We start from the raw sequence: 25,462 nt of genomic DNA, 5'->3' as shown, positions 1-25,462 counted from the left end.
GCCTGCTCCCCAGCTGGGTGCTCCCCCTGTGCCCCGCCTGCTCCCCAGCCAGCCGGGTGCTCCCCTGTGCCCTGCCTCTCCCCAGCCGGGTGCTCCCCTGTGCCCTGCCTCTCCCCAGCCGGGTGCTCCCCCTGTGCCCCGCCCCCCGCCCTGCCTGCTCCCCAGCCGGGTGCTCCCCCTGTGCCCGCCCTGCCTGCTCCCCAGCCAGGTGCTCCCCCTGTGCCCGCCCTGCCTGTTCCCCAGCCAGCCGGGTGCTCCCCTGTGCCCGCCCTGCCTGCTCCCCAGCCGGGTGCTCCCCCTGTGCCCTGTCTGCTCCCCAGCCAGGTGCTCCCCCTGTGCCCTGCCTGCTCCCCAGCCAGCCGGGTGCTCCCCCTGTGCCCTGCCTCTCCCCAGCCGGGTGCTCCCCCTGTGCCCGCCCTGCCTGCTCCCCAGCCAGGTGCTCCCCCTGTGCCCGCCCTGCCTGTTCCCCAGCCAGCCGGGTGCTCCCCTGTGCCCGCCCTGCCTGCTCCCCAGCCAGCCGGGTGCTCCCCCTGTGCCCTGTCTGCTCCCCAGCCGGGTGCTCCCCCTGTGCCCCGCCCTGCCTGCTCCCCAGCCGGGTGCTCCCCCTGTGCCCACCCTGCCTGCTCCCCAGCCAGGTGCTCCCCCTGTGCCCGCCCCGCCTGCTCCCCAGCCAGCCGGGTGCTCCCCCTGTGCCCTGCCCCCCGCCCTGCCTGCTCCCCAGCCGGGTGCTCCCCCTGTGCCCACCCTGCCTGCTCCCCAGCCAGGTGCTCCCCCTGTGCCCGCCCCGCCTGCTCCCCAGCCAGCCGGGTGCTCCCCCTGTGCCCTGACCCCCGCCCTGCCTGCTCCCCAGCCGGGTGCTCCCCCTGTGCCCTGCCTACTCCCCAGCCGGGTGCTCCCCCTGTGCCCTGCCTGCTCCCCAGCCGGGTGCTCCCCCTGTGCCCTGCCTGCTCCCCAGCCGGGTGCTCCCCCTGTGCCCCGCCCTGCCTGCTCCCCAGCCGGGTGCTCCCCTGTGCCCGCCCTGCCTGCTCCCCAGCCAGGTGCTCCCCCTGTGCCCCCCACCCTGCCTGCTCCCCAGCCAGCCGGGTGCTCCCCTGTGCCCTGCCTGCTCCCCAGCCGGGTGCTCCCCCTGTGCCCTGTCTGCTCCCCAGCCGGGTGCTCCTCCTGTGCCCTGCCCCCCGCCCTGCCTGCTCCCCAGCCGCGCAGGGGCGGGCTGTCTCACTGAGCTGCAATGTGGGGATAAGGGTAAAGCACCAGATCCTGCCATGGGTTGCAAGCCAGACGGTGCCTAGGATGCTTTTGCATGGTTCCCATTAGGCGTGGCCAGAGCGAGAGAGGAGCCAAGGGCCCACCAGTCGTGCAGACGCTGGGGAGGTGATGCACGGAGAAACCGGGGGGCATCCATTTCTCAGGGGTGAGAAGAGACTGAGCCGCGGCTGCTGTGCTCGCCTGGGGTGTCCACATGGCGTCCCCTCCACCCCTCCCTTCAGAGAGAATGCCGTGGGGTCCTCTAGGCTGGCCGGCACTACCCCAGGGGAACACACACCCTGCGGAGAGGCCAGGCTCATTCTTTGCTCCTGGGTGCTCGGTGCGGGGGTACTGGGTGCTGTTTGGGCTGGTGCACAGGTTCTGCTGTAGGTGGGTGGAGAGGGGCCCGGGAGCTGCCCGTGGGTGCTGGGCAGGGTGGAAGGCGTGGACAGCGTGGCCTGGGGAGGGAGGAAGGCCATGATGCAGGGAAGGAGTGCAGCATGGGAAGTGATCCCAGAGGAGATGGGGGGGTATGAGGGGGAGCAGCTCTGGCGGCTTCTGGGCTCCAAGGACAGGGGTGGGCGCAGGGGAGGAAGCCGAGCCCAGCAGGGTGCTGAGTGGCGGCTGAGACGAGGCAGCAGCTCTGCCTCTCCCTTCTGCTGAAAATGCTGCCTTTCTAGACAGGCCTCTCCCCCCGAACCACCCGGCTTTGCCGTCAGGGAAGGGCTGGTGTGGAGGCACTCAGGGGTCTGCTCCAGGGGCTCACCTGGGAGCAGGAAGGGTGGCTCCTCACCCTGCAGCCTCACAGGCAGGAAAACCCACTCGCTGGGGGGCACAGAGCACCAAGGCCTCCTCCCCCCAAGCCGGCAGCCATCTCCCACACACAGGGGAGGGTGTTCGTGGCAGGTGCACTGGTTAGGAACCGGGTTCAGTTCCCCACTCTCCCCCTTCTATTGCCCTTGAGCAAGCAGCTCCATTTGCAAGCAGGGAGGAGGTTGTGTTAGGGGCACTGGGGGACCTCACCCTGCCTGGCACTCAGGAACGTGAAGAGATGACAGCTGCACCCCAGCGCCCTCTCCTGGGGCGGGAGCCAGGCTGTGCTGGCGAGTGTGTGCACACAGGGCAGCCTCCACGGGGGTCTCTCTCTGCACAGGACCCTCGCTCGTTGTGCAAGCCTGCCTGAGATGGGAGAGCCGCTCCCTGCCCCCGTAGCCCCCTCAGCCCTGAGGCCCAGGCCCCGGTGCTGACTGCTGCCTGTCTGGTTCCCCACAGACCTGCGCAGAATGACGGCCGGCTTCATGGGCATGGCGGTGGCCATCATCCTGTTCGGCTGGATCATCGGCGTGCTGGGCTGCTGCTGGGACAGAGGCCTTATGCAGTATGTCGCGGGGCTCCTCTTCCTCATGGGAGGTAAGGCCTCGGGTTTGCAGGGCTGGGTGGGGTGGGAAAGGCCGGGCGAAGGGCAAGAGGGCACGGCAGATGACCATGGCGTGGCTGGGCTCTTTCTCCAACATCCTCTGAGTCCCTCTGAGCTCCTGCCACTGTCCCAGCTGTTGGGGATGCAGATCTGGGGGGATCTGACTGCCCGATACGGAAGGGAGACGCTTGTCAGAGTGATGATGGGCCTGTATTCTGGTAGATGGAGATCACAAACCCGGACAGTGCCCACGGGATGCAGGAAGGTGGTCTGCCTGCACCGGGTCCCCTGCAGAAGCCTAACCTTCACCCTTGACTTACGGGCCCTAGTGCCTCTCCCGTTTCAGCTAAGGCATCCCAAACGAAGACAATGGCACAGGGCTCTGCCTCCCTGCCTCCCTCTGCTCCTGCCGGTGCCATGGAGCCAATCCAGGGTCCCCTCAGAGGGGTTGTCTGTCAGGAGGAGAACAGCGTGGGACAGAAGTAGAGCAGGGCTGGGCCTATTTGTGCCTCCGCTTTGCCAAAGAGCAGAAGTGTGCTGTGGTCTCAGTCCAGAGCTGTCCATCACAGCCTGGTCTAAACAGGGGATGGTAGATGCGAGAGTTAATTTTGTGGCGTGAGGTGGAGGGGGAATTGGGCGTGGGCAGAGTGGATCAGAAATATTGATGAACCTTACATAGGGAAGCAAGTGTCAGTTTGCCTGCAGGCCCCAGGGCGAACGCCCACCTCGGTCGCTTTTGTGAGTGCTGGGCAGAGGAGGGAGGTGGGAGTGGGCCGTGCCGACTCTTGGCCTGCCGGTGAAGTTGGGCAAAGGGAAGCTTGTTGCTCTGGGTGCACAGAGGGCCCTGGGGCACCGGCGAGCTCTGGGTGGCAGGAAGAGGGTCAGGCGGGGCTAGAAGGCCTGCGGGATTCCCTGGAAGCACAGCCTCTCTGTTCCGGAGATGGGCGTGGGCTTTCCACAGCGCCGTCACCCAGGCCCGCCACGTGCCGCCCTCAGAGAGTCAGGCTGCCCCTGCCAGAGCTGCCTCCCTTGGGATGACACAGGCTGTGGGGGAGGCACGGCACCGTGGGGACGCCCTGGCAGTTCTCCGGGACCAGCCTCGCTCACCTGCGCCCCCCTGGGGCCTCCCGCGAGGCCAGGCATCAAACCCGCCGCACATCTCACGCTGCATTCCAGCCCCGGAATCCTTTCTCTTCCCCGCGAGCCCCCCAGACTGGGCAGAGATAAAAGCGAAGCAGCCGTTTGTAGTGAGGGCTCTAAGACTCCTGGAAGCACAGACGGCCCCAGCCCAGCGCGGCTTTCCTGGGGCTGGAGAGACGTCTCTCAGGAGTCCACGGGAGGCTGAGCAAACAGGCCTCGGGCAGAACAGGAGTTGGGGCCTCAGCGCCTCCCTTTCATCGCCACCTCCTTCCTGCCATTCGTAGCTCCTGGGCACATTCTCCACTCCTGCCATTTGTAGCTCCTGGGCACGTTCTCCACTCCGCCCCTCTTCAGGCCCAGGCGCCGAGGCCCGGGCCTTCCGGCTCTGTACCCGCTTCCCTCCGGAACGCTTGGATCAGCTTCCAAAAGGAAAGAGAGAATGGGATTGGCTGCTTCATTTTTCTGGCCAGGCACACACAGCTGACCAGACGACAGCCAGGCCGGAAATGAGTGACAGCAGCTAGGCCAACAGCTGTGACTGCGCTGGGGCCAGTGGGTCACCGTCCACCCGCCTGAGACCTTGGGTGGGCTCGCTCCCAGGGGGACGGAGGGGCCGACCGTGAAGGGCAGAGGTGTCCGGAGTCCTGCCTTCTATTTTTAAAAATTGTTTATTTATTTGAAAGTCAGAGTTACATAGAGAGAGAAGGAGAGGCAGAGAGAGAGAGAGAGGTCTTCCATCCACTGGTTCACTCCCCAATTGGCTGCAATGGCTGGAGCTGTGCGGATCCGAAGCCAGGAGCCAGGAGCTTCCTCCAGGTCTCCCAGGTGGGCACAGGAGCCCAAGGACTTGGGCCATCTTCTACTGCTTTCCCAGGCCACAGCAGAGAGCTGGATCAGAAGAGGAGCAGCCAGCACTCGACTGCCGCCCATGTGGGATGCTGGTACTGCAGGCGGAGGCTTAGCCTATACACCGCAGTGCTGGCCCTAGTTTTCTCTCTCTCTCTTTAACTCTGGGCTTTTTAGGACTGTCTCCCAAATCCTCATGCAGCAAGACACAGAGCAGTGTTGCAATGGGGCCTTGGTCACTGCTGTGAGGGCAGGGCCTGGTCACCAAGGGGCCCAGGTGCATCTGCTCCTCTGCGATGTGCACTCGTTGTTGTTTTTTTCTAATTGTCAAGACCATCCTCTAGGATAAGGTGTTACCATCAAGACGAGCTCTGGGGAAGCTGCCACTCTGAGAGCTGGGTCTGACCCGGCGCCATCCAGATGGGAGCAAACTCATCTCCCCCGGGGGCCGTGCAGCCCCCTCCCGCTGGGAGCTCTGTGCCCTGTGTTCCTGGCTAAAGCTGTGTCCTGCAGGGGGCTGGGCAGGAAGAGGGGTCCGCGTACCTGGTGGTTCCCGCAGCCAGGCCCCAGCAGAAGGGGCTGGAGGCAGCGGAACTCCTTGCTGATTGCTGGCCTGCGGGGCTTTTTTGGAAGACGAAGCTTGGGGCTGCGAGAGCACACCCTTCATGTTCCAGTTAGAGTCCTTTCACCTGGGCCGGACACAGCCTCGGGAGTGCGGGAGCCCAGGCAGACCCGTGAGCTTGGTTCAGTTAGGAGCTAGGAAGGGAGCTGTCCTTCCCTGGCCCTGCTCAGCAGAGGGTTGAGGTGCCAACCCAGACCCCCTGTGTCAAAGAGACTTCTCAACACCACCCTCCCACAGCCTCACTGGTCCCTGCTGTCTTGGGATCAGGCTCCTGGGGTCGGCCACCCGAGAGCCACTTCCTAGACACAGCAAAGCCGTCACTCACTGGAACCCCAGCTATTTCCTGCAAGGTGGCACCCAAAGGCCTCACTGCCTTGTCGTCACCCAGGCTGGGGACCTCAGGGGTCTGCAGCTGGGCCCACACAGGTCACAGCTGCACACGGGACGAGCCAGTGGGGAGTACCAGCAGCATCGTCCGGAGCGGGCCGGGCCTGGGCAGGCTGGGCGGGCAGCGGGGGTGAGGGGGGCATGTTTGCAGTCAAGAGTCTGAAGACGGAGCTGCAGGTGGCTTCAGATGAAGCCACTGGGGCCGAAATAAACACGGGAGAGTTCCACTCTCCCCTCTCTGTCCCCATAGGAGGAGAGGTGGCCTGCACACGCTCACCCTGTTCCAGCTTCCACCATTTCCAGGTTAAAGAGAGGGCGTCCTGCACCCCGTGAGGGAGCTGACAGCAAATGGTGGAATGAACACTCCACACAGAGGAGGCGCTCCATTAAGCAGGGCAGCTTTGTCGGCCAGGAAGCTGAGGGTGGCAGGTGAGATCCAGCTGCCCTTTTGGCAAGGCCTCCTGGGGAGGATCTGGCCCAGGCTGGCACGGCACCATGTGGGTGCCAGCAACTGCCTTGGTGAGCCATCATTGGTGTTCAGAAGCTCAGGAACCAGATGACACACAGGAAAGACTGCATGGAGAGGGAGCCCGCGGCTGCTATGACCGCTGTGGTCCTCTAGGGACGCGCCTCGGAGCCACGGTGTGGGCATGGATCTCCAAGAAGAGCGCAGGCCCGCCCGTCAGGATCCCTCTCGCATGTGCTCCCACCCTCGAGAGACGAAGACACCTATCATCGCAGTCACACTCAAGGCCACGGCTCCACTGTCTTCCCTCCAGGCTCACACTGGAGCCGCCCCTGGCTGGCCCGACTTCACCCTTCACAGAACAGATGCGCGATTTTTAAAAGCTGGGACTCATGGGTGGCACTCGCTGGCTCTCAGATGGACTTCCAACAAAAGCCAAACCCCAGACCCTTCAGAAGCCCCGCGTACTCCGCTCGCTCACTTCTCTCCCTCCCCTACGCCGGCCCTCCTGTCCTGCGACACACGCGGTTTCCCTTCCAGGCCCTAGAGCTTTCCCTGAAACGTCCCAAGGCTGGCTCCTCCCACCCCCCAACTCCCAAAGGAGCTTCCTTCCCACCCCATTGAGTGAGGCCACCGAAGTGCGTTCACTGCTCTGAGAGATGTTGGTTGCTGTTGTATATTGGTTGATGTTTTAGCAGCTTAAACCAAAGCTCATTTACTGTCTCACAGATTCCTTGGATCAGAATCCCAGATACAGCTTAACTGGGTTTTCTGTTGAAGGCCTCACCAACCTGCAAAGTGTCAGCCTGGGCCTGGCCTCACCCGAGGGCTGAGATCCTCTTCCAGGATCCCAATGTTGTCGGCAGAATCCACTTCCTGGCAGGTGTAGAATTCGTGGAAGCCAGCTTAGCCAAGGCTGGCAAGGGGGAGAGCATTTGACCTCTGTCTCTCTCTCTCTCTCTCTCTCTCTCTCTCTCTCTCTCGATGCTATTTCTGAGAACAGTTTTCAATGACCAGAAAAGCTGATAGTAAGGAGGATCCCCACATTATCCTCTGAGCCAGCGCACAGTTTTTCTTATTACGATACCTTATTATGAATTACAGTCTATAGTGTCAGAGTCCTCTGGTTTTTTTTTAAGATTTATTTATTTATTTAAAAGGTGGAGTTACAGAGAGAGGGAAGTAGAGGATCTTCCATCCATCTTGGTCATCTGTAATAACCAAGGCTGGCCAGGTGGCCAGGTTGACCCAGGAGCCACCTCCAGGTCTCCCACATGGGTGCAGTGCTTGGACCATGTTCCATTGCCTTCCCAGGTGCGTTAGCAGGGAGCTGGATGGGAAGTGGAGCAGCCGGGACTCAAACTTGTGCCGATAAGGGATGCTGGTAATGCAGGTAGCAGCTTTACCCGCTAGGCCATGTTGTCAGCCCCAAGTCACCTACTTTTTACCTGTTCTAGGATCCCATCCAGGGGACCACATTGCATTCAGTTCTCTTCCTGGGCTCCTGTGGGCTGTGTCAGTTTCTCAAGCGTGCCTTGTTTCTGATGACCTTGGCAGTTTTACACAGTTCTGGGCAGGCATATTGGAGGCCACTCTGTTGGAACTTGTCTGGTGTTTTCTGGTGATTAGATTGGGTTATGGGTTTGGGAGGGAGCTCACAGAGGTCAGGTGCCATTCTGTCATATCATTTCATCGTGATTTATGAGTGTGGATGCTGACCTGGCCCTCTGGTGGGAAGCCGTGTTTGTCACATTTTCCCATTTCCACACTGTACTCTTTGTGGGGAAGGCACCACGGGCAGCCCTTGCTTGAGACCAGGATGGAGTGAGTATCTGCAAGACTGGTTTGGAATTAGTCTACATGGGAGATTTCTCTTTTCTCTCCCATTCATTATTTTGTTCAGTAGCTTATTTATGTCAGTGTAGACGTGGGCATATTTATTTTGCATTAAATCCAATACTGCTTTATTCTCTGGCTTCTCTTTTTTCAGCTTTGGTCCTTGGGAGTTCTTTGAGCTGGCTCCGTGCCCTGTGGCAAACCCCCATCAGTGCAGGGGTTCCGTTCCCTCTTCTGTTCGTTCATTCGAAGCTTGGTTTGGGGACTGCCTGGTGCTGCAGGCTCATCTTAATGCGTTTTCGGCCTCAGTCCTGGGAGCAGCCACTTCTCCAAGGAGCCCTGTTTGTTGCTGTTGGAGAATGGTAGCAGAAACCAGGATCCGGGTAGTATCTCCCGTGTTCCTAACATTTGGTGTCTGCTGATTGTCTAGTGAGCGCTGCGCGGAGATGCAAGATCTGTGAGCTCCAGAACCTGTCTGCTTTCACTAGTTTATTACGGAGTCGGGGATGGGGCCTGCACTGCACACACTGAAGAGCGAATCGCGTGCACCAGAGGGTTTGTTTTTGCCTTGACGGAGCGCTGATTATTCTAGAAAGTGTCCGAACTTGTTTTCCGTCCCTGTTCTGATCATCCCCCCTTCTGTGGGATTCCTTATCCCTTTAATACCTTTATTTGAACACCTGAGTTCTTTCTGCTTCTAAGAGAAAACCCCAGTCCCTGCTTTAGGAGTAGGGTAGGCGTTGTATAGGAATGAACGAAGCGCTTTCTGTCCTCAGCTGGACCCACAGAGAATCAGACATGGCATGGACTTCAGACACCATCCGCTGGCCTCCCCTGTGCTCCCGGTCCCAGTGGTCATGTCAGCTGTGCTAGTTCGCCCACATAGTAGGTGGTGATGATGGGGCTGGCGCTCGGCCCGAGACCCACGCCTGGGTCCGTGCGGTGCGTCCTGCTGCCTTGCTCTCGGCACCCTGGCCACTCGCTGCTGCCCGCACTGCCAAGGTGTGGGTCCAGGATGCTGAGGAGCTGTCAGCGCCGCCGTTCTCTCTGCTGCCCTCCCTCCCCAGAGCACAGAGGGCCACAGAAAAGAGGTGGTGACAGACTGAGGGCATGGGTGTGATGAGCAAGGAAACCGTCCGAGTTCCTTTTTCTACCACCTGTGGTCACGTGGCCTCTGTGCCTCTCCAGTCAGTGCGGAGAATGAAGAGAACGCCCCAGAGCCGCCCAGGCTCTTACGTTTGAGCGATGGCAGTAACTTGCAAACCAATGATGTCAAATGCTTGGCATCTGAACTCACTCCACCAAGCTCCCCAAGACAGCACAGCTGTCGGATGAGCTCCAGACACCCTCTCCTGGTAGACAAACCCCCTGATAAAGGCCTACCAACCTGGAAACCCCTGAGTGTAAAGCGAAACGTACAAGACAATAGGTGTCTTTGCTGGACATGCTTCTAGGGACTCCTACAATGTAAACCAGTGCACAGCTTTCCTCATCAACCCTCCCTGTCCAGCCTCAACCCCACTGTTACTTCAGCTCCTGCCCTACTTAGAAACATGGCTACGGCTGTGTTTCTATAAGGCCAGGAGGCCCTATGCCCTAAATTTGATTACTCAAGGTCATGACTTATGGGTCAGACAGGGAGACATGGGTCAAAGGGCCACATACTATAGGTGTTCTGGGGGAGGGAGGATGAGTCCAGTAAGCCAGAGTCTGCATGATGCAAAGTTTACAGCAAGCCTTCAGTAAACCATGGCAGCTACTATTGCTCGTATACTCTAGGTGATGCCCCTTCTAACGGGCGGAGACATGTTGATAGTCTATCATGGCCAACCATGGGCAACTCTGGCGCAGAAACAATCGGATGACCTGCTAATCTGCTGTGTTTCTATGTGGGATTTCACTAAAACATCGTAACTACACTCCTGACCTTTTGTCTTACAGTCTTTCTTTCGGGGAGTCCTGAGCGGAGATTCACAAACGACTTTATGCCCTGGAGTGTGTGTTGCCCCTTGGAAGGTGCATATATGACTGTTTATTAGCATTTTATGAAACAAATCCTGGAGGGATGGATGATGTCGTAAAAGACATTTAGGGAAGTTGACACATTGTCAGAAGGATTGGGAAACAACACCCAGGCTCACCTAGTGGCCAGTGAGGGTCAGGGTCCAGCAGTCCAGTAGCCCAGGCAGCAAGAGGGTTTCATTTTCAGCATGAAGTTAGAATAGACCTAAAGGAGACCCACCACCCAAACAGATCTGGCCTTGTTAGAGACGTGGGCCCAGAGATGCCAGAAAGCAGCCGTGGCCCTGAAAACCCATAGCAGAAAGCCCCCGACCTGACCTTCCGATGTTCAACAAGGTGACAGCGTCATATTCCGTGAGTGGGGGGTGCTTTGCCGTTGAACTCCCAGATGGAAACGCTATGACACAGCAGACCCTGGAAGGAGATGACAAGAGTGTGGTTGGTGAAGGCGCGCAGGACAGCCTCTGTGGGCGGGGCTCCCCCATCTCTTGGATGTCCCCGTGAGCACTTGCCCCAGAGCTGCCTTCTGTCCCCTGCCTCCTGGCCAGTGGCTCTCCTTGTTCTGGGGCTGAGTCACCCGGCTCCAGGAGGGGATTCTGGTCATATCCTGGAGAACCAGCCCAGGCCCGGGGAGCCGTGGACTAGCCATGTGACATTGGGAGAGCTGCTTCCTGCCTCTCATGCCTTGCTTCAATTCTCCCATCAATTAGGGAGCTAAAAATAGGACCCAGTTCAAGCAGAACTGTGAGCGCTCACGATAACGCCTGGCATTGTTCTCTGTAAATTTTTAGATGTTATTAATTTAGCTACTGAGATATTTCTTTGCTTAATCACCACTTTCAATGTCACTCTGCTCTCAGGAGCCTCCGACATCAGTGGCAACAGCGCATAAACAAGATACACTCATGGGGATGAGACAGACGAGGTGCTCAGACGAATAACATCCCTGGGCAGTCACTACTCATTCACTCACTCACTTCATTCATTCATTCACTCAATAAATGCTGGTTGCTGTGTGTCCGACACTGTGGAAGCACTTGGGACACGTGAGGACTGAAGTCCTCTTGAAACTTACATTCAGTTTGACAGAGAGATGAAGAGCAAGCACCGTAACTATGTAGCACGTGTTGGGTGACAAGAACTATGGAGAAAAATGAACCGGGAAAGAGAGGGTGATGGGGGCGTCATTGTAGATGACGGGAAGCAAGGAAGGCCCCTCAGTGGTGGGGACGTTCTAGGTAGGGCGGTAGTCTGCCTCTAGGCAGGTGGTCGGCCACACGAGCCCAGGGCAGGCTCATGCCGTGCACAAGGAGCAGCGGGCACGGGGACCTGGGGGGAGGCGTCTGCTGGGTCTACACAAGTGGTGGTGGGAGCAGAGTGAGATGCGGCTGACACCAAAAGGTGGGCAGATCGTGAAGGGCCTCAGAGGCAGTGGTCAGGGGCATCAGTCCCGGTCGATTTCGGTTCTTCCCTGAGCAATCGTTGATTTGGGGAGGCTTGCATCTGGCCACCTTCCGGAGTACCTACAGCTGGAGCTTCTACAGGCTGCCACGCCCAGGGAGTGGGGTCCTGTGTCCATGCCCGGGGTTGGGGGCTGTCACGTGTCCCCTGAGGTATTACAGTGCCACACACCCAGGGGCATCCCTCCCCTCCAACCAGGGCCAGCTGCGTAATTAATTGCAAAATGAAAACTCAGGATTCCTTGTCAAACAGTCCTAAGAATCGCAAGATGGCAACGGCAGAGCATTAAAGCAAGCTGGCGCCTGGCCGGACCCCAGCCCATGAGGCAGCTCTGCTTCCCGCATGATCCCACACGGCAGCCCTGACCCAGGGCCCGGCAGCCTTGTGCTGCGGGATGACTCGTGCAGATCTTGAAAACAGGATCTCTCCCCTGCTCTGGTTGCGGCTCCCCTCCCCAACTCAGGCCGAGTCTGCTGTCGTTTATGGCATTGTTCTCCACAACTGTTTCGATGGTACTCTTTCAACTACGGGGATACTTGTTTTTTAAATAACCAGCTTCAGGGTCACTGTGCTCTATACTTGTCTGTGATGATGGGTACTCTCCCAGACGCACCTGCCCAGTGTAGAGTGGACTACCCAGATGCTGCAGACACAACCCGCAAGAAGACAAGGCGGAGCCAATTGCTCACTGTGGTATGGGAGAACGCTGTCTTGCAAAGCCTTAGCAGGGTCTCAGAGGAAGGGAGTAGGACCAGAATTGACTGAGGATGGGAGTTTTGTTTAAGACCACTGTTTCCACATGGGTATTTGATTACTGTTGGGTAAAAATAATGGCATACAATTGGGTGAGAACTCCAGTGACAGCCAGAATTGGAGCAAGGCAAAGTGAGGATTTTTTGAGGCAGGGGATTGGAAGACTCTGAGGGCATGCTGTCTGTTGGTACAACAATCAGTGTACATGTAGTGAACACTCAAACTTGGAGGGCACGCTGTCTGTTGGTGGAACCATCAGTGCACCTGTAGTGAACACCCAAATGTCGAGGGCACGCTGTCTGTTGGTGGAACCATCGGTGCACCTGTAGTGAATACCCAAACGTTGAGGGCACGCTGTCTGTTGGTGGAACCATTGGTGCACCTGTAGTGAACACCCAAATGTCGAGGGCACACTGTCTGTTGGTGGAACCATCGGTGCACCTGTAGTGAACACGCAAATGTCGAGGGCCCACTGTCTGTTGGTGGAACCATCGGTGCACCTGTAGTGAACACCCAAACGTCAAGGGCACGCTGTCTGTTGGTGGAACCATCGGTGCACCTGTAGTGAACACCCAAACGTCGAGGGCCCGCTGTCTGTTGGTGGAACCATCGGTGCACCTGTAGTGAACACCCAAACGTCGAGGGCATGCTGTCTGTTGGTGGAACCATCGGTGCACCTGTAGTGAACACCCAAACGTCGAGGGCACGCTGTCTGTTGGTGGAACCATCAGTGCACCTGTAGTGAACACCCAAACGTCGAGGGCACGCTGTCTGTTGGTGGAACCATCGGTGCACCTGTAGTGAATACCCAAACGTCGAGGGCACGCTGTCTGTTGGTGGAACCATCGGTGCACCTGTAGTGAACACCCAAATGTCGAGGGCACACTGTCTGTTGGTGGAACCATCGGTGCACCTGTAGTGAACACGCAAATGTCGAGGGCCCACTGTCTGTTGGTGGAACCATCGGTGCACCTGTAGTGAACACCCAAACGTCGAGGGCACGCTGTCTGTTGGTGGAACCATCGGTGCACCTGTAGTGAACACCCAAACGTCGAGGGCACGCTGTCTGTTGGTGGAACCATCGGTGCACCTGTAGTGAACACCCAAACGTTGAGGGCACGCTGTCTGTTGGTGGAACCATCGGTGCACCTGTAGTGAACACTCAAACCATTGCATGAGCAGGGAGACAGCAGAACAGCGAAGTCGTGTCCATGCAGACGGTGAGGCCTAGTTTAGGATTCAGGGAAGTCGTGTCCATGCAGACGGTGAGGCCTAGTTTAGGATTCAGGGAAGTCATGTCCATGCAGACGGTGAGGCCTAGTTTAGGATTCAGGGAAGTCGTGTCCATGCAGACGGTGAGGCCTAGTTTAGGATTCAGGGAAGTCGTGTTCATGCAGATGGTGAGGCCTAGTTTAGGATTCAGGGTCCAGGCCGGCGCCGCGGCTCACTAGGCTAATCCTCCGCCTAGCGGCGCCAGCACACCGGGTTCTAGTCCCGGTCGGGGCGCCGGATTCTGTCCCGGTTGCCCCTCTTCCAGGCCAGCCCTCTGCTGTGGCCAGGGAGTGCAGTGGAGGATGGCCCAGGTGCTTGGGCCCTGCACCCCATGGGAGACCAGGAAAAGCACCTGGCTCCTGGCTCCTGCCATCGGATCAGCGCGCTGTGCCGGCCGCAGCGCGCCGGCCGCGGCGGCCAATGGAGGGTGAACCAACGGCAAAAGGAAGACCTTTCTCTCTGTCTCTCTCTCTCACTGTCCACTCTGCCTGTCAAAATAAAAAAAAAATAAATAAATAAAATAAAATAAAAAATAGGATTCAGGGTCCAGGCTGAGGACAACTTTGCCCTCCCTTCTCATGTAGGACACGTGGTTTCCTTACGGCTGTCCCAGCCGTCCTGCCTTCTCCAGTGCAGACTTGTCTGAATTGTTGAGTGAATCTGGTCCAGCCTTAGGTCTCCTCTTCTCAGCACCCACAGACCCTGTCTTCCCTCGGGTAGAACGGACCGCCCCACTGCTGGTTCAGGATCTGTGCGATGCTTCCATACTGCGGGCTGTCCACAAGCCGGGGCGGTGTGGGGGAAGGGCAGGTGGAAGGGGCCAAGAGCAGGGTGGCTGTGAGACTGCCTCCATGGCTGGGTGATGGTTGAGAAAGAACTCGTTCCTCCACCATGCCTTTCAGTGGAAATAGAAGGTGGTGGTGACTCTACAGTGCTTGATCACCATGGCAACTTAGGTAATTTCTGAGACAACTTCAAAAGCCTCCCTCCCCATGGCCCTGCTAGGTTATGCTGACAGACTTCCAAGCTTCAGAGAGAGAGAACTGGCCAGGCAGGCCCTGGACCTTAAGTCACAAAGCAAAGAAGAATGCTGGTTTCTGAAGCAAATGGAGAGAACCAACCCCCCTCGTTGGTAGAAAAGCTGCTCCCAGATGCAAGACGGGGAGGAGCAGGTGTGAGTGCGGAGAGACTCCCTCTCTCCTGTCCCCTGGCAGCAGGAGGTGATGATGGTGAGCAAGCTGAGAGTGGATGGGTTAAGATCATTTGGGGAGTGGTCAAATACCACCAGACCCAGAGTGGCCTGGGAGGAGGGCGTCTCTACCCTCTCGAGTCCCCTTGTCACCCCTACTACTTGAACAACTGAGATGTGCTGCCTCTTTGGGGCCTCAAAGTTAAGATAGACCAGGGCAGATCAGAACAGGTCAGACATAAGGGCCCCCTGCAATAGGCCGAGAGCGCATTGTTAGCAGGCACATTGGAGTACGCAAACACGAGTGGGGGGCCAGCTCCCTGTGGGTGCCAGAGATCTGGAGAACTGGCCCATGTGAGGGAGCTGGAGAGCAGGGCCTGGGAGAGACAGCTGCTGCCGTGCACAGCCAGGCCCACCTTGGGCCCACGGCAGCGCCTCTGTACCCCGCTGTGGGTGAAATGGGGGAAACCTAGAAGTGTGACCCTGCACAGGGCCCTCCAAGGCCTGGAGCAGCGTGGCTCTGGAGATGGGGTTCAGGGCATCTGTGGAGAGGGTTCGTGAGCGTGGCCCTGGAGGTGTACAGTGAGCCTATTCGGGAGGACACGCCACGTCATCCTACCAGAAGCTGGGCCCCTGGGGCGAGTACGTGCTGACTTGCGTCTCATCGCCACGTCTGGGAGATGACTGGAGGACAAGGCCCTGTGCAGTGCTGCTGTGCCTTCCTAAGAATCCTGCTCCCAAACCTGCTCTCCATGCAGAGATCCTGCCTTACAGGGTCCTGTGTCTTTTTTTTTTTTTTTTTTTTTTTTTTTTTACAGGCAGAGTGGACAGAGAGAGAGAGAGAGAGAGAGAGAGAGACAGAGAAAGGTCTTCCTTTTTGCCATTGGTTCACCTTCCAATGGCCTCCGTGGCCGGCACGCTGCGGCCGGTGCACCGTGCCTATCCGAAGGCAGGAGCCAGGTGCTTCTCCTGGTCTCCCATGGGGTGCAGGGCCCAAGCACTTGGGCCATCCTCCACTGCACTCCCGGGCCACAACATAGAGCTGGCCTGGAAGAGGGGCAACCAGGACAGAATCCAGTGCCCCGACCGGGACTAGAACCCGGTGTGCCGGCACCGCTAGGCGGAGGATTAGCCTAGTAAGCCACGGCGCCGGCCCGGTCCTGTGTCTTGACTCGGGGTTTGGAACATGCGCTCACCCTATCTGTCAGTACAGTGTTCAAGATGTGCTTATGGAAGACGTAGGGCCACGCTCACTTTAATGAGCCAATTGAACCTGCCCAGTGCTTGTGGTCATTCAGTGGATGGCCATTGTGTGTCCTGGGTGCTTTGTGCTCCATCCCTGCCTTGAACTTGCCCGTCGTCTCTCTAAAGAGGAAGCAAACACCTAGACCAGTTCATGTGATAAAGTAGCTGTTTTTCTTTCCATGACTGATGCATTTAAATGCAAAATATGAAAAAGAGTTCTGTGTATTTTCAACAGCAAGGAGGACTTTATCAGTCTACCCACCCAACATTCTTTGGAAAAGGAAAATGCTGGTCTCCCAAAAAGAATGGAAAGGGAATCATTTACGATCTGGGCAACACCTCACAGTTCCCAGAGGTTGAAAGGGAGGTGGGGTCTCATGTGACCTTCCAGCCCCCAGGGTGGGGGGCAGAGGGAGGAGAAGGTAGGCAGAGCGGCTGCACGGGCCGATGGCAGGCTCTGAGCGGGGTCATTTCCTGTCAGTTCCCAAGCAGCCCTCTAAGGCCGGCATGGACACCCTAGTTTTGTAGACAACCAGCTAGATCCAAAGAGCCATGAAACAAGCTTAGAGTCGTGCAGTTGAGTAAATGACAGCGCCCTAATCCCAAGTCTGCAGGCTCCTCCCACCTTCTCTGCCGGGTGGCGTCCCTGTGTCAGAAAGGAGAAAACCGACTGTGTTCATGGAACACCCCTTGGAGAGAAGGGATCGTGGTGTCTTTGGAGGTCTTACATTTTGACGTGTTCTGACACAAAGGCGTATCGTGGGGAAGGGGAATCGTCCTATCTTACAGCCGTGGTGCCGCCACTCTCTGCCTGTTGGAATCTGCTCACTGCCTGCCATTCAGAGGAAACTGGCCTCGTGGAGACCTGCTCACTGCTGGCTGATTCTCCTGTCCCCTGACCTTCCACGAAAGGGACTTGATCTTTGAAAATGTATCATTTTACTTGGAAGCAGAGAGAGAGAGGGAGGTAGACAGAAGTAGAAAGACAGATCTCCCATCTCTTGGTCCACTCTTCAGAGGCCTGCAACAGCCGGAGCTGGGCCCAAGCTGGAGTGAGGAGATGGGAACTCAGTCCAGGCCTCCCGTGTGGGTGGCAGGAACCCCATCACCAGAGCCTCACTCTGCCTCCCAGGGTCTGCGTTAGAGACTGGAGCCAAAACCAGGAATCAAACTCAGGAGCTCTGATAGGGATGGTGGGTGCCTTAACTATTAAGCCCAATGTGTCCTCCCTGTCACCTGACCTTGGACCCCCCCCTTCCTGACCTCCATCAGGTCACCTGTCTCCCTCTGTCCTGACATTTTCCTGTCTTGTACCTGTCACCCCCTCTTCCTGACCTCCATGAGGTTCACCTGTCTCCTCTGTCCTGACATGCTCCTGTCTTGTCCCTGTCACCTGACCTGTCACCCCCCTCCTGACCTCCCTGAGGTTCACCTGTCTCCTCTGTCCTGACATGCTCCTGTGCTGTCCTTGGTGACAACATACTCAGGACTTTTCCTTCTCTCTGTGCTTTCTCTGGGTTGCCCTTTGCTGTTCCTGTCAATGTTGGGCTGTCGAATGTTTTCTTTTTCCCTATAAACAAGTCCCCTTGTCAGCAGCACCCACCCTCGCAGTGATAATTGTCTCTGCATAGACACCTGGTACGTGTGTGTGAACATTCTTTCCAGACCTCCAGACTTGTGATTTTCGTTGTTTTTCAGGTAGCTCCACCCTTCTGGAATCTCAAACTTGACTTGAACTGGACTTGTCCTTTCTCTACCTATGTTACGCGTGTACTGTGTGTTTCTTGGACATTGCTAAATACCTGGTCCACTGTGGGCACCCAGTCAGTGCCAGCGCCTGTGCTTTCCCCAGCAAAACGAGCTTCCTCATTCCCTGAAAGACCAATCTGTCACTCAAGTCGTGTTCCACTTTCCCAGTTCACCCTCGCCTTTCCATCAACCGTCAACACCTGCCAGTACCTCCTCTGCAATATTCATCATGGCCCATTCATCTGTTTCTGTTCTCTAAGCTCCATCCGTGTCCTTGTTGTGACGGCAGTGGTTGGGGAGCCATCGAGCCTTTGCTGGAAATCTCTGTCCCACCGTTCAGCTGCCAACCTCTGAGCCTGCGTCTTCTCCTCTGTGAAATCGAGACGTTGCTGCCTACCCTGTAGGGTTGTTGTGCAGGAGAAATGAGAGAAGATGTAAGAAACATCTAGCAGATAACAGGCGTTCCATTAGTGTTCATTTCCCCACTTTCCAGTAACTTCATCGTTTTCAACATCCTACTTTTCTAAAATATGCTTATTGTCATGCTACTCCTCTGATGAGAAATAGTCTGTGGCTCTCTGTTGTCCACAGAATAAAGGCCGGTGTCCCCAGCTGGAGTTTCATGTCAGCCACGTGTCTTGTGTGCCACTCAGAGTGTGCCTGTTGTGTCTCCCTTCCTGCCTACCGAAGCTCTATGCTTTCCCTAAAGCTCAGCTTCCGGTAAGCATCTCCCAGAAACCTCTGAGCCATCTTAACTAACACCAGACTCCTCTCTGAACTCCGCCATCACTCCGTCCCGTGTTGACGGTACTTGGCTCACTGTGCCTATCTTGGAGAGCAAATTTCTGGGGACTTCCTACTCTCTGAGTGGAAACCGCCCCGTCGGCAGATGCCTTCCCGGTTGGGTACTCCAGCGCTGTTTTGTCTCCTTTATGTTAAACCTTAGCATGGTTTCTGATAATTGACTTCCTGGACCTGAGTCTTTTCTGCTGACATCACAGAAGCTAAAGTCACTGCTTCCTGCCGCCAATCATCTTTCAACTCGTTGGCGGCAACTCGATTGCTCTTAAGATTTTCCAACTCTGTGGATGTTGAGTTCCCCCTGTGTGGGAGAGCTCAGGACACACAAATGAAGACACGAGTGGTTCAGTGCTTCAGAGCCACCCGGGCAAGTGGTGGAGACGGGTGCTGGAGGCGCTCTGCTGAGTAGAGTGGCGGGCGAGTGGCGCTGCAGCCGAGGGCATTGCCGGTGCACGCGCGAGCGGAGCCTCCCTTTGCAGGGAGGCCAAAGACTTCAGGCAGACAGTGGAACGGAGTAAACTTGCCCGGTTCTCACCCTTGCCCTCCGAGGGCCTTTCATGTGCACCCATCAGGTGAGGCGGCTCCTGGACCCACAGTTCACAGCTTCTCGGAAGCAGAGTGTGGAGCCGCGTTGTTCACTCTGGTTTGGGGGTTCACACGCATCAGTACGTTTCTGTCTTTCTGCACCTCCATGTCACTGGGCTCTGCTGCGAGTGAAGCAGAACATTTCCTTTTACCTAAAAACAGTGCCCCAGCAGGTTTACACGGAGTTAGAATATAACTCCAGGATGCTAATCGACCCCCAGTTCTGGCCCCAAGCAGGAGGACATGCCAGTGGCCGTGCCCTTCCCGTCGCCACTCTAACAAAACCTGTGACCTTCTTCTCAAAGGCCCTACCTACCCTGTCCTCAGCCGGTTTATTGAGAGTAGAAGTTAATGAATATACCTACTCCGGCACTCTGGCCCAACTGTCTACGTCTTCAGACACATTCCATGGCGTCACACTCAGAGAACCCTGCAGCGAGGCTGGCTCAGGAAGGGTGCATGGCCCCTTTCCCCCGGTGTCCACACTCCCATTCGTTCAGACCCCACCAAGGCGAGGTTAGCAGAGGATGCCCAGTTCATGGGACCCAGCACCATCAAGGTGCCCACCCCTTGCTTGCCCTTCTGTGCGGTCAGCATTCCTGGGGCCAAGGCCCAAGCCCCAGACTGGCTTCCGGAGGCCAGTTGGAAGACCCTCTGCGTTGTTTCTTGGGCTCATGACTGTGTGTTCCCACCCTTAGGCAACTCTCCTGGTAAGTGAGCCTGGGGAGAAGCCTTGGTGAGGTCGACTGTGGCGGTCAAGCCACAGCTGCCACAGTGGCCTTGTCAGGACTCCAGCTGGTCTATTTCTTCCCAGCTACCTCCTTTCTGTGGCTGTCGCCTCGTTCGGGTTTGAATTCAGAAGCGAGCGGAAGCACAGGAGTGAGTAACTGTTTTCAAATCCCCAAGAGGGACGTAGAGCTGGAAGGGTTACCAGGTAGAGCCAGGAAGGCTGCAGAGGGGAGCTGCCAGGGACAGCGAGGACATCTTTGATGGACAGAGGTCAGTTCTGAGTCCCTTTGGGTCCTCTCCTGACCACCAGCTTCCTGTGCCCACTGGGTGTTGTTTCCGGTCTGTTGGGAAGCTGCCGAGGTTCTCATCGGAAGGCACGTCACCTTCTTAGCTTGACTGGTTTCCTTTGTTCCCCTCTGTGTCCTGCTACTCATGGGAAACTCCTACCCTCCAGCAGGGGTCGCCCTTCTACCTGACACACAGGATGGAGTTGTGTACAGGTGTCCTAGACTTCGGTCAAGAAGTCAGCAGCGAGATTTTATTAACTGGGCCTTGGACCTGAAGGGCAGCTGCACCTCCCTGGGCCCACACGGGACAGCGACGGGGCCTCTTCTCCCACCTTCACCAGCGCATAAATGAATCTTGTCTAAACATCCCTGTCTGTAGGGCCCCGCTGGGGAACAAGAGAACTCTGCTTCCCTGGATGTAGGTCCAGCTGGGGAGGCAATCCACATGCGCATGAAAGAATGGCAGTGAGAGACAATTTGACAGGGGGGTAGGAGGACACATGTTGGAATCCTGGGTCCAGAACTTCAGAGCTGTGACCTCAGGCAATTTACCCAACCTCTCTGTGCCTTGATTTCCTCTTGCAAACCTCGTTAGGATCCTTTGAGGCTTCAATGGGCTGATATTTATGAAGCACTTGCAATGATGCCTGGTAGATTATGAATTATATAATTATATTATTAATACTATAAAGCTGTGTGTGTGCCAGCGACCCATGAGTGAAGGTTATCACTATGAACAAGGGCCACCACGAGCTGACGAATGTCCCAGGCGGATGGGAGCAGGTGGCAGGCTCACCCGATCTTCTGGCTGGCACCCCAAGCTTCCTCTGCTAATTAACATGGCACTGGCTTGCCTCAGAGAGGGCAGAAGCCAGAGAGATTTCTCTCGGAGCCAATTTCTCTCAGACACTTAAACAGCTGGGTTCCAATCTTTCCACGTTTAAAATGAAGGCAATTTAGAAATTTAGAGCTGAACCCCATATGCACATTGAATGTCAAATAATGGCGTCTAATGATCTCAGCCTCCAGCCCTTCTGTTCATGTCAGGAGGTAAGGAGCAGTGTCTTCCTTCCAGGTGGCTCATGCTTGATGAGAGGAGTGACAGCTGGTTCCAGAAAAGGAGAGATTAGCACCTCCTTACTCCAATCCCGAGAGCCGCAGGGTCACTTAGGGGAAAAGGCGGAATCCAGTCCCACGCTGTATTTTGTGATGAGGGGCACGTGGCCCGGAGAGATGGAGTGTTCATCTGCTTTATGCGCAGGGATGAGACTAGAACTCAGGTCTTCCGACGCGTGGTGGCGTATCCTCGCCATTAAACCATCTCCCTGTATCCCACATTGCTAGCAGCAAGCTGGTGCAGGCTGAGCTGGTGAACGCCTGGGCCAGGAGAACCTCAGCACTGACTTCCAGCCCAGGAATCCAAATGTAACGATAGGTGTGTCCGTAGCAGACTTCCCGCCGGTGCCAGGGCACGATGTGGCTTTCTCTGCGGAAGTCTTGCGCAGTAGCCAGGACGTGGGATGACAGCAGCAACCAGGAAGCTGTGGGGACAGAGCCGCTCTGCGGGAGGTTTTGTCTTCCTTCAAGCGTCGTTCCTTACGAGGAAACCCGGGGCAAGATTGCCTTAGAATCTCTGCAAGGCTGCTCTGTGGACCATTGCCATCTGCAGAGAGAGAAGAGAGGAGAAGGCACAGGGCAGGAAGACGGCCCTCTCCACGCGGCTTTACTCTGCACGTGCCCCCTCACCCATTCCTTTGCCACAGCCCTCCTTCCCACTCGGTGCGGAGGCTTGTAGCAGATCGGCCCAACCTTGCATTCTGCAGAGTAGCAGCTGTCCAAGATCAGGCGGCAGGAGAGTGGGCTGTTATTTGCTTTCTTGGGGGATTTTTTTAATGAACGGAGGCAGTGGAAGCCAGTGGAGTGGCTGGATGTCGGATCCATTTCTGAGATCTTTTTCTGTAGTCACGGGATTCAAGGCTTTACAGCAAAACCAAATATTTGCTCTGGCACACTCTTTGAGAGCTTTGGCAAATTTCACTTGGGATTGCTATATGAACTCTATAATTTATTTGCTGTATGTATAAATACATATATATATATATATATATATTTATATGAATATAAAACTCTCATAGGAAACCCAAGAGATACAGAAGCCGTGGAAACTGAGGCTTGATTTCAGTGCTTCTGCCGAATCCATCCTTGCCTGCGGCGTGGCTTCCTCAGGGAAGAGGGTAGTGGGAGTATCTCAACCAAAACAAGAAAGAAAAGTGGGCTGGTGAGGTTAAAAATGAGAAACATGCAGCTCTTGCAGCATTTATTTTTTTAAATTTTTAAAGATTTATTTATTAAGACAGATTTACACACACACACACACACACACACAGAGAGAGAGAGAGAGAGAGAGAGAGAGAGAGAGAGAAATCTTCCATCCACTGGTTCACTCCCCAAATGGCAGCAACAGCCAGGGCTGGGCCAGGCTGAAGCCAGGAGCCAGGAGCTTCTTCTGGGTTGCCCACGTGGGTGCAGGAGTCCAAGCACTTGGGCCATCTTCCACTGCTTTCCCAGTCCATTAGCAGGGAGCTGGATCAGAAGAAGAGCAGCCAGGACTTGAACCAGCACCCATATGGGATGCCGGCACTGCAGACAGCAATTTAACCCACTATGCCACGATGCTGGCCCTATCTCGCAGCCATTTGATAGATAAATGTGTGGTGACTGACAGTGCTACCTCTGATCTAGAGAAACTAGGGTCAGAACCCCTTAGCATCCATAAAAGGTCCGGACATGGATATTTAATGCAGGATTCTTTGTAATACTGAAAACTTTGAAACAATGCAGTCATTTGCTAGTGGAGGAATAGGGGGTTTGGTACATATGTGCCATGTGATATACCTTATGCTGTTAAGACTTTATATATGGACATGGAATGTTATCAAAAGAATGCTAAGGGGCTGTCATTGTGGTGTAGCAGGTTAAGCCACCAACTGCAATGCCAGCATCCCACGTGTGCTCTGGTTCAGGTCCCAGCTGCTCTGCTTCTTTTTTTTTTTATTATTTATTTATTTATTTATTTATTTTTTGACAGACAGAGTAGACAGTGAGAGAGAGAGAGACAGAGAGAAAGGTCTTCCTTTGCCGTTGGTTCACCCTCCAATGGCCGCCGTGGCCGGTGCGCTGCGGCCGGTGCACTGCACTGATCTGAAGGCAGGAGCCAGGTGCTTCTCCTGGTCTCCCATGGGGTGCAGGGCCCAAGCACTTGGGCCATCCTCCACTGCACTCCTGGGCCATAGCAGAGAGCTGGCCTGGAAGAGGGGCAACCAGGACAGAATCTGGCACCCCGACCGGGACTAGAACCCGGTGTGCCGGCGCCACTAGGCAGAGGATTAGCCTCTTGAGCCACGGTGCCGGCCCTCCCAGCTGCTCCGCTTCTGATCCGCTCCCTGCTAATGGCCTCGGAAAGCAGCAGAAGATGGCCCAGTGCTTGGGCCCCTCTGCTCATACTGGAGACCCAGAAGAAGCTGCTGGCCCCTGGCTTTGGCCTGGCCCAGCCCTGGCTGTTGCAGCCATTTGGGAAGTAAACCAGCAGAGAGAAGACCTCTCCCTATCTCTCCATCTCGTCCTCTGTCTCTGTAATTCTTTCAAATAAACAAATAAACCTTTAAAAACAAAACACATTAGGTGATAAAAGCAAAAGCCTGAAGACTTAGTGTGATTCTGTAAGAAGTGAATCGTTGGGAACATAGAAAAAAACTGAGATAGTGCTCATCAAACTGTTGGCAGTGCCTGTCTTTTATTTTCCCCACAGTTATTTAATTTTTATTGTTTCACATTTCACCAGGGAAATCAGGGTGCAAACAGTGTTTCTTTCCCATCAGTGTATTAACCAGGGTGAGGGCCCTCGTTCCAGCCCACCGCGTGGTGCCCGGATGGCATGAGGGGACAGACATGCACTCTGGAGTTCCATTAAGAAAACTCACGTAGAGGGGAAACAGATTCAGAATGCTAGCGGGCGGCTGAGGGGCTTCCTCCCCAGTCGCAGTGGCCTTGCCCCAGGCCCATCTGGCCCCCTGGAAGCTCATGTTAAGCTCCCAAGGTCATAGAAGTGGCCACAGAGGACCGAGGACTAGGAGAGGCAGCTGGGTGTGACCAGGTCTATAGCCTGGCTGCCCGGAGTACAGCCAAGGGTGGGGCCGCACAGCAGACCAGAGCAGGGAATGCGACAGGACCTGCAGGGACCTGCGGGGAAGTTGTCACCGGCCTGATGGAGTTCCTGATGCTGAGCACGAGGTGGCCAGAGGGTCCCTCCATGGGGAGAAGCCACTAGAGCGAGACAGGAACAAGGGGACAGCCCATGGGAGCACTGGGGACCCTAGTGGGGAGAGTGACAGCATCCCTTCAAGTCCGGTGCCTGTTCCAAAACTGACCGTGACTCTGTCCCCCAATAACTTCTCAAAATTGTAATTGAGAAAAATCGTAAGGTGATGACATTTTTACAAAGATCCCCAACTCATATGACACATGATTGCTAGCACTTCTCTCTTTAAAAATAAAAAGTTTGATTTGTTTATTTGAAAGGACAACAGAGAGAGAGACAAAGGGATCTTTGATCCACCAGTTCACTCCCCCAAATGGCCACAATAACCAGATCTGGGCCAGGCTGAAACCAGGAGCCGGGAACTACAACCTGGTCTCCACAAGGGTGGCAGGGACTCAGGCACTGTGGCCATCGTCTGCTGCCCTCCCAGGTGCATCAGCAGGGAGCCGGATCAGAAGAGGAGCAGCCGGGTTAACCCACTGCGCCCCAGCACACTCACGGCTGCGGCCTTTTGCCTGTGTGGTTCTTCCGCACCTACCGGTGTTGTCATGTGACCTTGCTGGAGGCTAACACCTCCTGGATCTCACAGATCAACTCCATCACGAAGGAGGGCCTGTCTCAGAAGTAGAGGTTGACAGCCCGCCAAGTTCTGTGGTTCTGGTTCCGACAAAGGGCACAGCACGAAGAGTTCTGGGCACGCACATCTTCTGGCCTCTGCAGACACAGGGCTGCAGGGGGATGGAGCTGCTGGCAGAGATGAGAACAGCAGCCACACTTCCCCGTCCTGAAGAACAACTTTTCTTCAACCGCACTTAAGGCTTTCCATTTCCAATATTGTACCTTACATATGGAAAGCAATTTCAACTTCTCTAAGCCTTTTCACACTCATTATTAATCGCTCTTCACGATAACCCTGCAGAGAAGGGGTATTATTCTGATGGCACATTTCTGCAACAATAAAAACACTTCTGAGATCCAAGGTACCAACTGGAACATGGGCAGGTGCGGCCGTGCACAGACACACCTCATTGCCACATAACCTCTCGGGAGGAGCATGGGAGGGTGGGAGAACGAAGCACTGTGTCCCCCGTA

At 56.1% G+C, this 25,462-nt stretch overlaps 1 protein-coding gene across 1 annotated transcript in view; it reads left to right on the top strand.

Annotated features, from left to right (window-relative positions):
• Positions 1 to 25,462, top strand: part of TMEM178B (transmembrane protein 178B) — a 380,664-nt gene that overhangs the window by 338,726 nt on the left and 16,476 nt on the right. Inside the window, exon 3 of the mRNA XM_051835127.2 lies at positions 2,518 to 2,655. Within this exon, the coding sequence (XP_051691087.1) occupies positions 2,518 to 2,655 (138 nt within the window). The remainder of the gene's footprint in view (positions 1 to 2,517; positions 2,656 to 25,462) is intronic.

The sequence above is a fragment of the Oryctolagus cuniculus genome, chromosome 3, assembly GCF_964237555.1.
Source record: "Oryctolagus cuniculus chromosome 3, mOryCun1.1, whole genome shotgun sequence".
Lineage (NCBI taxonomy): Eukaryota > Metazoa > Chordata > Mammalia > Lagomorpha > Leporidae > Oryctolagus > Oryctolagus cuniculus.
Note: the sequence above shows the minus strand (reverse complement) of the source record. Positions and strands in the feature narration are given on the sequence as shown.